At 47.6% G+C, this 16,120-nt stretch overlaps 2 protein-coding genes across 2 annotated transcripts in view; one reads left to right on the top strand and one right to left on the bottom strand.

Annotated features, from left to right (window-relative positions):
* SCAI (suppressor of cancer cell invasion) overlaps positions 1-10,956 on the bottom strand; it is a gene marked incomplete at its 5' end in the record, with an annotated part of 48,195 nt that extends 37,239 nt beyond the window's left edge. Inside the window, 3 exons of the mRNA XM_049832943.1 lie at positions 744-805; positions 9,947-9,991; positions 10,630-10,956. Of these exons, the coding sequence (XP_049688900.1) occupies positions 744-805; positions 9,947-9,991; positions 10,630-10,956 (434 nt within the window). The remainder of the gene's footprint in view (positions 1-743; positions 806-9,946; positions 9,992-10,629) is intronic.
* RPL35 (ribosomal protein L35) lies at positions 10,872-12,756 on the top strand. The gene is made up of 4 exons (XM_049831645.1): positions 10,872-10,959; positions 11,236-11,372; positions 11,774-11,855; positions 12,541-12,756. The coding sequence occupies exons 1-4, from the start codon at positions 10,957-10,959 to the stop codon at positions 12,688-12,690; spliced, it is 372 nt and encodes a 123-aa protein (XP_049687602.1). The 5' UTR covers positions 10,872-10,956; the 3' UTR covers positions 12,691-12,756.
* Positions 12,757-16,120: the final 3,364 nt, after the last annotated feature.

Below are 16,120 nucleotides of genomic sequence, written 5' to 3'. Positions count from 1 at the left end.
AGTGGGCACAGCAAAGGGAGGAATATAGCTACTCACATCGCCCTTTCCTCAGGGACTTCTAAGCTCCAAATGAAAAACATAAATAAAATGCAACCAGTAGGGACTTCTTCTCTTTGATACTAGAAGTAACCCCACAGATCTGGGCTCCTCTTCTGCAAACAGACAGTTCTCCCAGTTTTGACAGCCCAGCTACACCAGAAATAGCGCCTACTTAATTTTTTGGTTTTGTGTTTGATGCTTTTTGCTTTCTTTCATGCAAAATAAACTGTTGGGCAGTTTTGCATGAAAATGTTTCTTCTTTTTTCTTAAGTAGTACATGTTTAAAAAGTGATCTCCAGAGTCTGCAAAAGGAGACACTGAAACATCGGTTTAAAAGACTGTTAAAATATGTCAGAAAATGGTGACTTCCAGCAGAACTTATTATTCTCTTAAAGATTTTGCCAACTCCTCAGGCCATACAAGGCAGAAAAACTGTGCTAGCCAAGCATTGCACTTCGCATGCCAGGTTCTTTCCAACGCGCTCTCAGAACGCACAACTCCAGGTTTGCTTAGTACAATACATTCATAGATTTTACAAATTCATCCCATTGCAGCACCCAGGGTAGAAGAGCTTACAGGCATCCCAGAGGATGGCAAGACTATGCAAAGCAGTTGGAGCTGAAAGGCAGCAGGAGGCAGGGTATGGGAAACGGATGAAAGTTTCATGATGCTAGCCAGTATTTTTAAAGTTATGTGCCACTTACATCACAAACGTTTCCACTTCCCTGTGGTTTGCCGTCTTTTGGCTAAGGTTTTCCAGGCTCAGCTGGAAGGAAAAAAAGAGTGCTGAAGTCAACGGTATGCGCTCCTTACTGGCCCTATATTGGGACTCAGGCCTGTAAAGCAAGGCACGCTTTGTGAATAGTGAAAGAATACTCTGGTTCAAGGAAATCAAGCCGACAATGAAAGTCAAGCATAGATGTGTTAAATAACTGTATTACATACACATCTACTTAGCCAGATTTATTACTTAGCCAGGATCACTATGACCTGCCATTCAGCTGCCTGGTAGAAGAGGGTGGTCACCTGACACTTACAAGCAAATAAAACCTCACTCCACAGAAAATTCAGTGTTACTGTAAGTGTATGGCATACTGTGCAACTGGAGTTAGGAGTGTATAAACCCTGTTGAGTAAGGACAGGCAGAATCGGGGCAGTTTCCTAGAGCTGCATAGCAGCGTTGGCTGGACAAGGCACCTTGACCTCCTGACAGAGCACTTGTACAACCGATCTGCCTTTTTTTTGAGCCATGGCTTCCGCTCAGTTGTGGAATCTTGACTGTCTCCTGCCTTCCAGTCAACCTGGACAGCCTCATCACATGAGTATTTAGAGAATAAAAGCTGTGAGTACCTATTAGCAGTGTTTTGTCTACTTCACCTAAATGATCAATTGAAAGAGTAACTCTCTTCTCACTAAAGCATCAGCATTAGACTTCAAACTCTCATCTTGTACTACTAGAGGCAATCTCCTTACAAAGACTTTAGCAGCACATTTGTTCTGTCTGGTATTTTACCAAGGAAATTAGACTCCGAACTGCGGAACACAAGCAGTATGGAGTACAGCTACTTCACATACATGATATACAACCTGTCTTTCTTCAAAACCACAAGAATTTAGTCTTAAATTTTTAGACATTATACTTCAAACTATCACTTGCAGAAAAAATTGTATGATTTTGTAAGTATAAGCATGAGCGCATCTTTCAGAAGCAACTCTTCCAAAAATCAGAACACGTCACTTGTTGTGTCATTTAACAGGTGACTTCACGTACCTTACAAATACTGATCTCCATGGCATTCCAGCCTTCCAAAGATAAAGTTTGGATGTTAAATATTCATACTATGCACAGGAACAAATGTATTACAATGCAGAGAACTGATCAATGTGACCCAGTGAAGCTTCTTGGCTAAAATTAGAATGAGAATCTCTATTTTATTTCAGGCTCCAGCTGTTTTGATTACCAAGCCTTCAGCTCTGTCCCTTAAATAACCCATACACAACCTTCTGAACAGGACAGCAGACACAAATCTAACAGGACAATCTAGGATGGTTAATGTTGGGGATGGGTATAGGAGGGAGAGGAAGAGCGTTCTCTTTCTTTGGAAGAAATGCTCTTGTTTTTTTTCACCCACCCACCTGAAGACAGCAAAATGCAAACCAAGCAGTAGACTAAGGTGGGTTGACTATATTGATTAACCGTTAGCCTGAGAATCAGAATGAACTCTCTGTGACAGATGTAATACAGAACAGTAAACTGCCATACCAGCTACAAGTCCCAAACTCTTGCTGATCTGGTGTCATTGCTTGCATCAAATACAATTGGCTTGGGGTTTACAGTTGAAGCTCTGATTAATATTATAATTCTGGAGTTGAGTAGGAAGTATGTGCTTAGACAAGTGAACTAATGGTAAGGGTAAGTGATGCCTGCATCCCGATTCACAGCTTCATGGATAGTTTTATCATTTTAATCAGGAAATCACAGCACAGAAATATAAACTCTGTTTTTCAAATGCTTCCCACTCCTTACTTAGAGATGCAAGTGGTAACCAAAAAGCAAAAGCAAAAGCAAACACACTTTTCACACCTAGTTGACACAGGAATTTCCCCAAACTAAGACGTTATTAGAACAGCTCTCCACAGAAACCAATGGTGGAAAATACATTCCAATCTATCAGGATTTTAAAGGTCTCAAACCCTGAGCCAAAGAGACCAGCTCTCTTTTCACTTTTCCTCCTGACATATCTCCCACAGCATCACTGCCAAAAGGGGACGCGACAAAAACCAGATGCACAGTTGGTATCTATTTCTTATCCGCAAATTAATCACACAGATAAAACTAAGCTCTTGATCATTCATACCCAAAGCCTGGAACCATCATGTCTCAAATCTCTACCAAGAAACATCCGATCTTAACTCTGTCAAGCAAGACGTCTACCTTTGCTCTCTACTTGCCTCTCCTTTTCTTCTACAGACTGGCATACTTGCCTCTCATGTCTTCTTTCAAAGCTATATTGCATGTTTTGGGAAAACCATCTGTGTGTTTCCATGTAATCTGCTCAGAGCGCTAGTCGTGACAGAGCCTCAGACAACACAAAATTAATTAGAACCCAAATTCATTCCTCTCTCTAGAATACCTAATTCTGCATTGAGAGCCACTGTCCTGAAGTTCCTGAGACACAACTAAGTTCCACTCAAGACACACTGAAAGAAATAACAACCTCCTCCGAAACACAAGGGTGTGCACACACTAAAAGCTTCGCAGACTGCTGGAGTCAGTACTTCAGAGGGAATTGCAAGGAGCAGTTATACATTAGACCATTTCTTTATAAAATATATAGAGGTAAAAAAAAGGATTTCTTTATTATTCCAAGGTTTTTAGTAAAACTTGGAACCAAACACAGACATTTCTCATCCCCAACCACTGTTCACCTCAGGGCATGTCTGCACTGCAGTGGCTGCAGCTCTTCCAGATGGACCAAGCTCCTTTTACAGTAGCTCACTTGGACACTGCAGGAGGCATCTGCGAGCTGGCTGAGACCACACCAGGACTCCTGGTAGGGTTTGTAGTCCAGAAGGACAGCAATACCCAGGTCTAGCTTAAAGAACAACTAGAGTGTTTCTGTACCAGCTATGCTCGCTGCTGTATAAACATGCACACAGAAGACACAATGAAAGGGACTTGGGCAGAGCCCAGGCTTTGGAGGCATTTTTTGTTTGAACACCACAATAAAAGCAACTTAGAATGTAACTTAAGAAAGAGAAACAAGTAGCTATTTTATTTAGCTGATAAAGCTGGTCAAATCGTGTTCACTCTGCCTGGGCATTTGCTTATTTCAAAAGGGCACTAAGGAGAAATGCAGCCTGAAATAGGAGGGTGAAAAACTTCTATTTTGTAAACAAATTACAGTGTGGCTGACTGAAAATCACCTGCAAATGCAATTAGTTCTATTCCTATTGGGAATTCTCCAAGAAAATATTTTTCCTACTAAAATATACCATTTTTACAGCTAAATTGCAGAAGCAGTAGCATCTCTAAAGATTAAGCAAGAGGGAAGACATTTTTAAAAACATACAAACCCAACTGAGCCTGTGACACTAGCCCACACACTTGTGCATGAACAGTCATCCTCTCTTTTACAGCAAGCAGAAGCCTGGTCCCACATCAACCTGTATGTGGCCCTACCCATCACAACTACCCCAGCTCTCCCACCCAGCAAAGGGAAATGCTTCAACTGTCCTGGGGCTCCACACATGCCGAGTGTCTGGCCAGATGCCTCCTACAAAAGGTAACAACTCTCTTCTGTCTGTCCTTCCCTTTAACAAATGCACTAAACATGTCACTCTTTTTCAACTTCCGAGTTTTGTGAAAATAACTTGCTAGATAATCTTCAGGATCTTTCTCCCTACAGCAACACCGGTTACATTGGACAAGTGATTTAAAAGCTGCTTGGAGAAGAAGAAAAAAGAGGAAGCCTGACTGTGCAATTGCATAAACTTTGTTTCCTAAAAAGGGAAAATGAGCGGTAAGGGGATACGTAGGAAAACAAGATAAAAACACGCACGCACAATTTTCCAGATGCACGCTGCTGTATCAAGTGGAAGTGACAGACAGCAGGCACACAGAGTTATGCAAGAATTTTATTTTATTACTGCAAACTGAAAGTTTAATACTTTCACATGAATGTGTAGTTCATTCTTCAGCATACCAGAAGACCAGATTTGCAAACAGTCTCATATTAAGACCTCAGAGTTAACATGAGCTGCCACCTCTGCATTACCTTTGACACTGCAACAGGAACAGTCTCAAGACTTCCTGCAGGGAGACAGCCAACACCACAAATTCGACTCCATTCTGAGTCAAATGAGTTTGTATATCCAGCATGCAGTGCCAATCCTATTATTTTAGGTTCAAGTAAGTACTTAGTCTATAGAATCAGGCTTTTCATTTGTTTTACACATCTTTAAAAATCCTTTTATTACTTAAAGCACACCTGTCTGTATCCAGAACCGCGTCTTTGGCATCTTTTCTCCCAGAACAACACGGAGCTGCTCATTAACATTATACCATGGAAACAAGAGTGTTGTCCCTTCCTGCCTTCTACATTGAGATCATCTAAGCCACACCTTACCAGCAGACTCTTCTAAATTCACTATGGGCAGATGCACTTTAAATACAAGAGACTACGATACCACCATGGGATGCACGTGGCCTTTTCCAATTACCTTCATAACACAAAACTTTTGCTTCTCTTCTTTATGTTTCTGCCACTGGCAATTTGTTCCACCTTTGTCCATTCTCCGCCCTCTGTGATCCCTCTTTCACTGCAGTTCATGACCTTTTGTGTATAGGATGAACAAAGGGCAAAGGCTAAAAATGTCATCACAGTTGGGCCTCTGCTCTTCTACTGACTTAACTAGATCACTACTAAAAATGAGCTCAAGCTCAAAGTCAGACCAAGGCAGTTTCTGGGTCATCGGACTCCAGGAATCCCCAGAAGATGGTTCAGAAGCAATGTGGAAGAGGATGCAAGTGCTTCCTTTCATCCAAATTCAAATCATGAATCTGTAGTGGTGCCTGCATACCACCTACATGGTACTCTGTAGTCATCTGCATTGTATGAAAGAGCAATAGAAAAAAGAACATCAGGCTAGCCTACTCTTGGCAGGGGTGGGAGGGGAAGAAGGGAGATAGAAAAACACCATCAGCTGCAGCGGGCTGAGCTGCGTGTATTTACATTTCACAAGCTAAACTATTTAGTGGTTTATTTACACACAATGTTCTTGGAGCAGCTAAAATGCCAGTTGTGTTTTATCTTGATTTTGTGGCAATGCACATAAGCCACAAAATCATAGAAAGAGTCTGCAAATGCGATATGAACCTCATACATCTGGAAAAGCACGTAAGCCGCTGTGGGAAGGGAGAAAGATTTTGGAAGCACAAGCACAACAAGGGTTGAAATGCATTAGTTATGACAAGACACCAAAATGCAACCCAGGGACTCGAAAGCAACAATCAAGTCACAATACAGCAGCTTACGCTGCAGGGAACACACATCCCAGTATAACTCTCACAGCCAAGTCAACCTACAGCAAGGCATACCGGGGCCTCAGGTCTCTCTGGGCTGCCCCTCCATGTTAGAGTGAGGAGGGAATTGCAGTCAGCTCCATTTTATGCACATTTGATGGCAAGACGCCAACACAACTGTTGACTGAGCCAAATCTGGGCCCCCTTGAACTAAGCCATCACCTAAAGCAGGGCGGAAAAGCACATGCCTCTCACATCTAGAGCGGCCAAGTTCCTGAAAAGCATCTGAGCTACAAGATAGGTTGGGGTTTTTTTTCCTTTCTTCACTCAGAAAATGACTGATGTTTTAACTCTTTGATGTACGCTCATTAATTGAAAACTGAACAGTTGCTATACAATACAGCTTGATGTTACTGTGATGGAGAGACTTCCTCCTAGCAAGTGAAATTTACTACATGGCCCAAATGGCAGTTCAGGCCAGCGTCCGATCTGAAGGGCAGTTATGATCACACTCTGCATCTTAGATGTTAGCAGTCTCAGCCAAGGTGTCAATGGCTGCTTTCCAACTGGAACCTTACTCTGACAAAAAGAATGCAGTACAAGCTAGGGAAAGCTTTTTGATCCATTCAGTTCACTTCTTCCCTCCAAACTGATGTTTGGCGGTAAGCTGCCAGCAAGCTTGGGAACTGCACGGAGAGTGTCACCACTCTGGGAATTCACCCTCCTGAGTGGGAACTGCTCCCGGACCGTTCCTCTGCCACACAGCAGAGAAATCCCTCTGCTGACTTCTGCTTTAATTATTTTTAAAAAATTCAGCTTCTAGTCTGTGTTCCATTATAATAATAGCAATACTTAAAAATACTTCAAACGACGAGTCCTCTAAACCTGCTGTTCCATCCAGGCTTTTTGGCATCACACACTTCCTTTCTTGACTGACATCCTCAGGGAACCAGATTGATGGTTATTCTATTCTATTCCTGTTGCAGGGCTGTACTGCATTCTCTCAGCACATGTAAACTGCTAGGTAATATTTGTGTTGGCAACTAACTTACATACTTTATAGAAACAGACCTCCATTTGACCCTCCATGAAGCTCCCACACGCAATTTGGTCCACTCCTTTAAACTGTTTCCTTCTGCTGCAACACATACCCCATTCTATACCTTTGTTTCTAGCCTGTTTAAAAACTACATATCCAGAACAGAGCTTATGTGCTGAAAGAGAGCAACTTGGCTACAAAAGCCAAGCCTGCAGAATGTTCTTGTGCAAGAATATCGAATAAAATTATTACAAAACTTGCATGTACAGGTCCTGGTTTTGCTTCTACAAAGACTGCTCCAGCTGAACATTTCTGTGAAAAAAAGCCAAAAAGCCTACAAAAAGTTCTGCGAAAAAAGACATTAACACACAGATTTCTGTGATAAGACTCAGATAGCTGTATCATGCTTTGTGGAGTTAGGGGGAGGTGTTTAAAATACAGTTAAATTTTAGCTATTTAGGCCGTAACGTCACCTCAGAATAGACTTTCACACCAGAACTCTTCCTTCCCTGCCCAAAGCACACCACGCAGAATAAAAGATAAGCCAACAAAGTAACATGTCCAGATGATGAAATGAATTCCCATTATCCATTTATACCACGGCAGTTTATCAACGACTCCATTTAAAGCCAACAGAGCTAAACCAGAATAAAAGTGATGCAAAAAGAGGCGAAATCTGACTGGCACACGCCAGGGCGAGCGCAGCTGCAGTGCGAGCAGAGGACTGTGCAGTCACATCATGTGACAGGAGCGGCGCTGGCAGCAGAGGAGGGAGAGCTACATCCCCCGTCCTCCCACCTTCATAGATCTGTGCCTTCAGTGCAACATTCTGGACTACACAATTTAATTTCAGTGCAGAACTAACTCAAGTTATAAGCTTCTCAACATTTTGAATTGTTATTCTCCATTTTTATTACTTGCCTCCATCAAATAAAACAGTAACACAAAAACGAGAAACAATACAGGCAAGGTACGTATTCCTGCCACTGCTAAGCACTTCCAGCGTTTTATCACTTGTAGATCTAGTTTCTCAGCTGAGCATGTTGAACACAAAACACAGTGCTGCTGTCTGTATCATTCTTACATATAGAGCTTAGCCCAACTAGTCATTTTTGTGATAAAATCTTCCAATGTTTTTAAGGGACTTGGATTGCCAATTGCATTTTGAGGCTGTATTGTACCTGTATTTCAAGATAAGACAATGATCACAATCTCCTTTGTGGCACAGCAAAATATTTCTTCTCTCCATATAGTTGCTGTGAATGGTTTTTACATTTTCTGTAGCAAAGAACCTGACTATCACATTTGTGTAAGCTATCTGTATTATTTTGGCAGTCCAGAATGATTGGAGAGTTATGCTCTTTGCTTCTAGTTAAGTGACTCATTGTTTCTTTCATTTAACATAAATTGTGATCCAGTTTATCAAAACATCTTAAAAGAGAGTGACTTATCTGATTTGAAAATGAAACATCTTTTTTTCTACCAACATGACCTACAGTCAGGTGTCATGCTTCTTAATCGCTCCCTCAACAGTCTGAGGAAGGGAAGTTACACCTGCTACACAACAGGGTTCATACAAGGTAAGGAGATGCACAGAGCAGCGACCACATCTGCAAACTTCCACAGCAAGATCCATACCAGGATGATCTTCTACGATTTCCGAAGGCTGCTACCAACACTGCAGTTCTGTTGCTTGCAGGAATGGTGGGAGAGCATATGCATGCTGGGAGACTCAGTTATACTAGCATTTTAGTCATTGTATGGTCCAACAGTGCTGCTTTGCATTATCTTCGACAAGATGCTGAGAATTATGGATTGCATTTTGACAGCTCTTGCGAAATCTAGTGATTTTTTTAAATTATGGAATCCATTTTGCAGGTTGGAGAGCTAGAATTGCTTAGCCGATACACAGCGTAAGCATGGAAGCTTGGAGCCCGGTTATCAAATTACAGAAGTGCAACTCTGGCTTTGATAAAAACAGGTCCTATTCTGTGGTGGAAGATTAGATCCAGCCTCCGAAAACCTGCAGTCTTGATTCTGAATGTTTTATCTGAGGCAGCCTTTGGTTACTGGCATTTTTATAGCCAGTAATGGGCAAGAAATTTGGGGGGGGGGGGGGGGGTGACACGACATGACAATCATCCAGCTTCTATCCCCAAGGGCGTTTCACCTCACGTACTGAGAAATGCTTTGGACAATACAAAACAAGAATTTGGCCAAGAGGGCGGTGCTGAGATAAAAGTTTTAAATCAGAACAAATCCACGATGATTCCGTTGAACTTGCAATTTGGATATCCAGCACCGCGCGGACAGCTCTTGTAAAATCCAGCAATATTTGATCCCAAAGGATTAATTTGCTGATGCTGAAATGCAGCTACCTGTCAAAGGCACGGCTCAACACCCACCGCCTCCCCAGCTGGGAGAGGCGGGGTGGCGAGAGGGAAAGCAACATAAAGAATAGAGAAGTTAATAAAGAGGGGGCCCTTTTCCTAATTATTGCAGCCACGCTACGAATCAAGGCCTAAGCAGAAGACGTGTCACATCCTATTTCTCCTCTCCCTTAACAGCAAAGACAGCGGCGAGCATGGCTCCGTGCACCCGGGCACAGGGCCTCAGCAGCCTCCACCGCCATCGCTGCCCCTCAGCCCCGGCCCAGGGCACAGACCACCACCACCACCACCCGCCCCGGGCGAAGCTGCGGCTCCTTTCAGAAGGCGCCTAACGCCGGCCCCGCCGCCGGGAGAAGCCCGCCGGAGGCGGAGGGGGGGGGGGGGGGGGGGGATGCTCCGCACAGCCCCGGCCGCCCCCGCCCGCACCTGCCGCGCCGCCCGCTCCCGCCTTACCTGGGCTTCCGCTTGCGGCACGGCTTCTCCGCTGGGCCTGGAGCTCTGCGGGGGCGAGACAGCGGTGAGGGGCGCGCCGCCGCCGCCGCCGCCGCCTCTCTCTCCCTCCCGCCCGCCCGCCGCCGCCCCGCCCGCGCCCGCCCGCCCGCGCCGCCGCCGCTCCGCCCCTCCCCGCACCTGGAGGCCGGGCCGGTGCGGGGCAGGCGCTGCCGGGCGGCTCCTCTCACCATCCGCGCCGCCTCCGCCAGCTCCCGGGCAGAGCTGCCAGCGCCGCCGCGGCGAAGGCTCCGGCTGCGCGGAGCGCGGCTGCCGCCTCACGCTAGTCTGGGCCGGCCTCGCCCCGCCCCCGCCCGCTCCTATTGGGGGAGCGCCCGGGGCTAAAGGCGAGGCCGTCTCCTGATGGGCGGCGCAGGCCGTCAATCGGCAGCTCCCCGCCCTCCCGCGCGGGGCCGGTGAGGCACGGCGCGGCTGCCTGGATACGGCGGGAGGCGGCGCCACCGTGCGGGGAGGCCTGTCCCGCCGCCCCGGACCCGACCCGACCCGCTCCCTCCCTGCCGCCCGCCCGGCCACCTGCGCGCACGGTCCTTGCCCTGGCCCTGGCCCTGCCCCGCTCCGCCGCGGTGGCCGCTCCCGCCCGGCCCGCTGTCGCGTCCCCCACCGCTGCCGGGGTAAGAGTGCCGCACCTCGGCCAGCGCCAGAACACCGGCTCGGCTCTGACAGGGGTCCGGCGGCTGAGGAAGAGCGGGCGGCAGCAGCAGCACCGAGCCGCCGCGGCAGAGCGGCGCGCAGCAGCCCCCTCCCGAGGGGCCGGTGCCCCGGGGCCGGCGGCGCTGCCCCGCCGCCTTCCCTGTCAGCGCCCGCGGCCGGTACCACCGCGCCGCCCGCGGGGGGTGCGCCGCGGCACAGGCTCCTCCCCCCGCCCCGCCGCGGATTGGTAGGCTCCGGCCGGCAGCGCCCTCCGCCTCCCGGCCCTGCGCGGCTTCCGTCCTTTCCGCCCCGCCGCTGCCATCATGGTGAGCGCTCCCCTGCCTTCCCCCGGCGTAATCCGGCGGCATCCGCGCGGGCGCCCCCGCTACCGGCCGGCCCGCCGTGGCACAGAGCCCGCCGCGCCGCTGCCACACACTGCCGGCCTGGCCCCGTCGTCGTCGGGATGGGGGGAGGGCGGGGAAGAGAGGGATGAGGGCGGGCGGCGGGAGGCCGCGGGGCGGCGGCTTGGGGAAGGCCGCTGTGGGCCCGGGGTCGCGACGGGGTACCGGGAGCGGGGCTGACGGCCTGTCCCCCGCCTGCAGGCCAAGATCAAGGCCCGAGACCTGCGGGGGAAGAAGAAGGAGGAGCTGCTGAAGCAGTTGGACGATCTGAAGGTGGAGCTGTCGCAGCTTCGCGTGGCCAAAGTGACCGGCGGGGCCGCCTCCAAGCTCTCCAAGATGTAAGTGGGGGTCGGGCCGGCGGCGAGGCCTGGGGGGGGGGGGGGGGGCTTGCCGGAGCAGTGGGTGTAGGAGCGACGGCCTTCAAGCCGGTACCGTGTGGGAGTGCTCGCGCCTGGGTTGTGTGCTCGAGAGCTGCTTACAGGGTCTGTGTACTGTAAAACGAGAAAAAGACGGTATGGAAGAGGAACACACTAACTTGTAGGCTTGAAAATGGGTTTGGGCATCTCTTTGCTCGGAGACGTTAAGCTGAGATGCGGGAAGCTGTTAGGGTTTTGCTACAGCACGGTGTAGTGGGAGTTACGTGACTGGAGCATGTGCATGTTTTCTGCATACTGGCTTTTAAATGTGTGGTGTTTGTCCTTTGCTGTGTTCCAAGACATACTTTTTTCCCCACCTGCAGACGTGTGGTGCGCAAATCCATTGCCAGAGTCTTGACTGTTATCAATCAGACCCAGAAGGAGAACTTGAGGAAGTTTTACAAAGTAAGTCCAAACGTCTTGCATAGTGATCTTTTTTTCTCTTACTATTTTCAAATGCATAGTTGAAAGAAAGAACTGATTCTGTAGATTGTTAATTCAAAGAGATTGTTAACTCAAGAAAAAAATACTCATATATGTTCAGTTTTAAAGTTCTTTAGTCATGGTTCCTTTTTAAATATTATTGCAAGACTATCCTGAATTCTGTAAGCTCGGTGTGAACCTGCTTTTGCTGGGAGAGTCTTCTGGGCAGCATCGCTTCTCTGGGGTGTAGTATACTTTCTACAAGATGCAGTTTGGAGAAATGCTCCTAAATTTTAATCGTGTTGCAGGTGACCAAGGAATTTTTTTATCTCAATAAGTTTCTATAATTTTTAAAATATTGCTTCTTTAGGTTTGAATTACATGGAGTAGGGAAAAAAGAGCATTTCAAGAGCTGTTGGGTAACTGGGACTTGTAAGATTAAGCATTACTTAAACCTGAGTCAAAGCTAGTACAACTGGTATAAAAGTTATAATCTCCCAGTGGAGAGAAGTTCAAACTTTTAGACTGTGATGATAGTCCCAATAAAAAGAAACTTAAAACACTGCTGCTGGTGTTCCTACAGGCAACTCGGTTCTCTCTGAGCTTGTGTGCCCAATTGGTACGTTGTAGCCTCTCAAACTCAACTGTTGTGTATTTTTACAAACAGGGCAAAAAGTATAAGCCTCTTGATCTGCGGCCGAAGAAGACTCGTGCCATGCGACGGAGATTAAATAAGCACGAAGAAAATCTGAAGACCAAAAAACAGCAGCGCAAAGAACGTTTGTACCCTGTCCGGAAATATGCCATCAAGGCATAAAACTGCAGTGTACCCGAAGTTCTTAATTAGCTGAGTATGTGTCATTAAATAGAATTATGTTTGGAAGCTGTCACTGGTGGTTTTTTTAGTAGTGGTGGGATAAAGAAATCATTGGCTTTATCAAGAGAAAGCGGAGGATTCACAGAAAGTTTATTTGAACTTTTATTGCTAATGAAAATACTAACATAACTTGCAGTTTAAGATTATTTCCTTCTTTGAAGAACAGGCAAATGAGTATGGATCTGTGAAGTTGGTTTAACTTAACGTAAAATGTAGTTAACTTGAAATTGATTTAATGGAAGATTTACACAGATGTTTACACAGTGAGTCGGTATTCATCACTTCAGTAGCTTAAGAGTAAACGTTTAAACTTTTTGTCTTGTGGTAGTGTTTAAATGTTATGGAAATGAACGAATTTGCTGAGGTGTTTCAGCAGACTTCATTGAAACTGAAGAATTCTGTCAGCGCTTGTTTTGGATCTCTGTGCAACTAGTTGTAGCGCCAAAGAATCCCCGTCCACCCCCGGTTGGGGTGGATGCTGTAAGTAGCAGTTTGCCTGGCTCTGCTGGGACTCTGCTTCAGTCAGGTGCCTTCCAGGTGGCTGGTCGCTAGTCTGACCGCTGCTGCCCAGAGCTGCAGCGAGAGGTGGCCAGGGGGCTGCTGCAGCCCCCTTTCCAGGAAACTTCTTCAGTTTTGCTCAGGAGCTGGGGTCTGGTATCCTCCTCCAGATATGTTCCCACTTGCGACTGATTTCATCTTGGCAAACAGCTCCTGGAATAAGAGGGTGCTCTTAGGACGAAGGTGAAGGATCCACTCGATACCACCTGTCAGCCCAGGTGCGTTTCGGATCCAGGATATTTGGTCTGTGGGTGCCCAGCTGTGCAGGGTACCTGCGGCAGGACTGCAGGGGTGCTTGCGGGCAGTAAGTCACATGAGCTGCAACGCTGCCTGTGATGAGGTCTGCAGGCTGAGACTGCACTCGCCCTGGGAGTTAGGAGTATCGAGAGGATGTGTTTCTAGTGGCACACAGGTATTTCTTCTGGATGAGAGTAGTCCGACCAGGCTGTTAACATACAGCAGTACACGCTGTGAGATGGGAAAAGAAGAAGCCGCGTTCCATTTAAGTGTTAGGAAAATGTAGAGCGTGTGAGAGTTTCAGACCAAGTGCTCTTTGTGCATGTGAAGGCTGGTTGAGGTCAGAGGAAATCAGGAAACCAGACTTCAGAAAAGCTGAATTAGAAGGTGGTTACCTCTGAAGTTCAAGGCGCTCCCCAGTCTCATGGTTCCATGCTTTCACTTGTGAAGCACTGAAATAGTTAAATGTTTTGACTTTCCGTCCTCCGTGGAGTTCTTTGGAATGGAGACCTTTGGAAAGGAGACGGAGCTGCGATTCCGAAGGCCTTTTTTGGTTCTGATGTAAGGGTTACACAGTGCTGCTCAGGCATTAGCGATGCAGCAGTCATGGTTTGTGTTAGTGTAGCTGATGTATTCTAACATGAAATATTCTCTACCCATTCGGGAGTCCTTAGATTGGATCCAGATTCTGCTTAGAAAAAAGATCTTAATTGTACTCGCTGAACTTGGTGTAGATCTGAAGGATTTTAAGCCTCAAACAAGAGTTAACCAGAGAGAGGTCCAATTGTGTGTGTTAAAGTGAATTTTCCATATATTGAGCTGTTACGAGGGATAGCTTTACAATGATGCTAATACTGGCTGTGCGATGGCTTTGTTAGGAGCTTAGTGTGGACCTGAACATGATATGTTTGGCAGCGAAGGAGACCCAGCCTGGCACAGCTCTGGGCCTAGGCCCCGCGTGGGTCCAGGCCGCTGAAGCATGCCATAAGATAAGAGTGTTGTATGTGGGAACTGTTCCTTTGGCTCATGTTCATGTTACCATGAAGGCAGGCAGGGTTAGAAAATGCTTTGCGCTAATGTTTCTGAATATCCTGCAGTGGCTAGCAGCAAGCCACTCCTGGAGAAGCATGTGCTTTTCAGCCAGCACGCATGGCCCTCCAGAAGCAGCAGGAGCACACCACTGAGAGGGTCCCTGATCCGCACACTCTGTCCCAGGAACCTGACGCCTGAAAAAGGAGAGAGGCTGGTCCCCTGTGGTGGAAATTGAGCAGGCTGGGGCAGGCTCCTGTTGGATCGTGCCAGGCTGCGTTTGGGCTTCTCCTTTGGAGAGATGTGTACTCCTGTGCTCCCCCAGCAGTGCATCCAAGGGGAGCCTGATGGCTCTTACAAGCATTCCTGACGTGGACAAGCAAACACAGGTAATGCTGCCCTGGTGGCCTTCCAGAATCTGCTCCTGCATGGCATGAGCTGTGGGGTGGCTTGAAAACAGAGACGGGAAGAAGGTGAATGCACTGCAGAGCCTCTGACGGCAACATCAGGGTGTGGTACAGGTGAAATGGCTGTCACAGCCACAGGACCTGCAGCACTGCCTAGAGGGGATCTCTGAAAGATCCGATTACAATAACATGCCATTTACTACTCAGTAACGAGTGGGGGGAACAAAAAGGGGTGGTGGAGAAAACCCTAATTACCAGACAGCAAACATCCAAGGGGAACTCACAGGTTTGGACAGAACATCATCATGCCCAGAGAAGACTCTAAACATGTGCCTGAACTGCAGGGACAAAATAAATAGCAGCTGAAGCTGATACCTGTGAACATCCTGAAGTCACAACCGGGAGGGTTTTGCTGGTATTTGGGCGTCTACAGTTCTACAAGGTGCAGTTACAAAGACGGAATGATTAAGGTTAGAAGGCTTCTCTGGAGCTCTCCAGTGCAACTGCCTGCTCAGAGCAAGGCCTCCGCTGAAGGTAAATCAGTTTGTACAACTTCTCAAGTATCTAATGGGGTTTTCAGTTACAATCTGCTGTATTTTCAAAGCTTTCCTGTACACCCCTGTGAATGGAAAACAAAACGGGGTGCTCAGCTCGGTGCCACCTCAGCCTGCCTGCTGCACTGGGCTGGGCTGGGACTCGGCGTTTGCTGCCAAGGGCACGCTTTGCTTCTGCCTCCTGCACAGAGGGTGGTTGTGCAAAGTGGGGGACTGCTCCCTCGGGAGAGGGGACCCTGGCGCAGCGCTCTGCTGTCGGGAGGGGGAGTAGGCGACCTGCCAGATACTGCTGGGAAGCCAGGACTGCGCCCAGAAGCCATCCCACACTGAAGCAGGAGTCACTGGAGAACAGCTCAAGCTGCGGTTTGTGTGCAGTCCACAGCAGCTTTTTGAGGAGGTAAATGGGTTTCTGGCACCGCACTAAATCCTGGGGCTGAATTACTCCATCCACCTGTAGCAGGGTGGCAAAGCCAACCAGTCCAGCCCTTTCGTCAGAATTCCCCTATGCTGTTAGAGAAGACATCCCACGGACAAGCAGCCCGTTAAATTATCGGGAACAACATACCTATTGTCTGAAAGGATGCA

The sequence above is a fragment of the Accipiter gentilis genome, chromosome 29 (genome assembly GCF_929443795.1).
Source record: "Accipiter gentilis chromosome 29, bAccGen1.1, whole genome shotgun sequence".
Taxonomy (NCBI): Eukaryota; Metazoa; Chordata; class Aves; order Accipitriformes; family Accipitridae; genus Astur; species Astur gentilis.
The sequence above is the reverse complement of the archived record's forward strand: the minus strand, read 5'-3'. Positions and strand labels throughout refer to the sequence as shown.

Excerpts from the sequence above, each read along its gene's own strand:
- RPL35 (XM_049831645.1), top strand. Across the intron at positions 11,373-11,773 it reads GCCTCCAAGCTCTCCAAGAT|ACGTGTGGTGCGCAAATCCA; the intron begins GTAAGTGGGGGT and ends CCCCACCTGCAG. Across the intron at positions 11,856-12,540 it reads ACTTGAGGAAGTTTTACAAA|GGCAAAAAGTATAAGCCTCT; the intron begins GTAAGTCCAAAC and ends TTTTACAAACAG.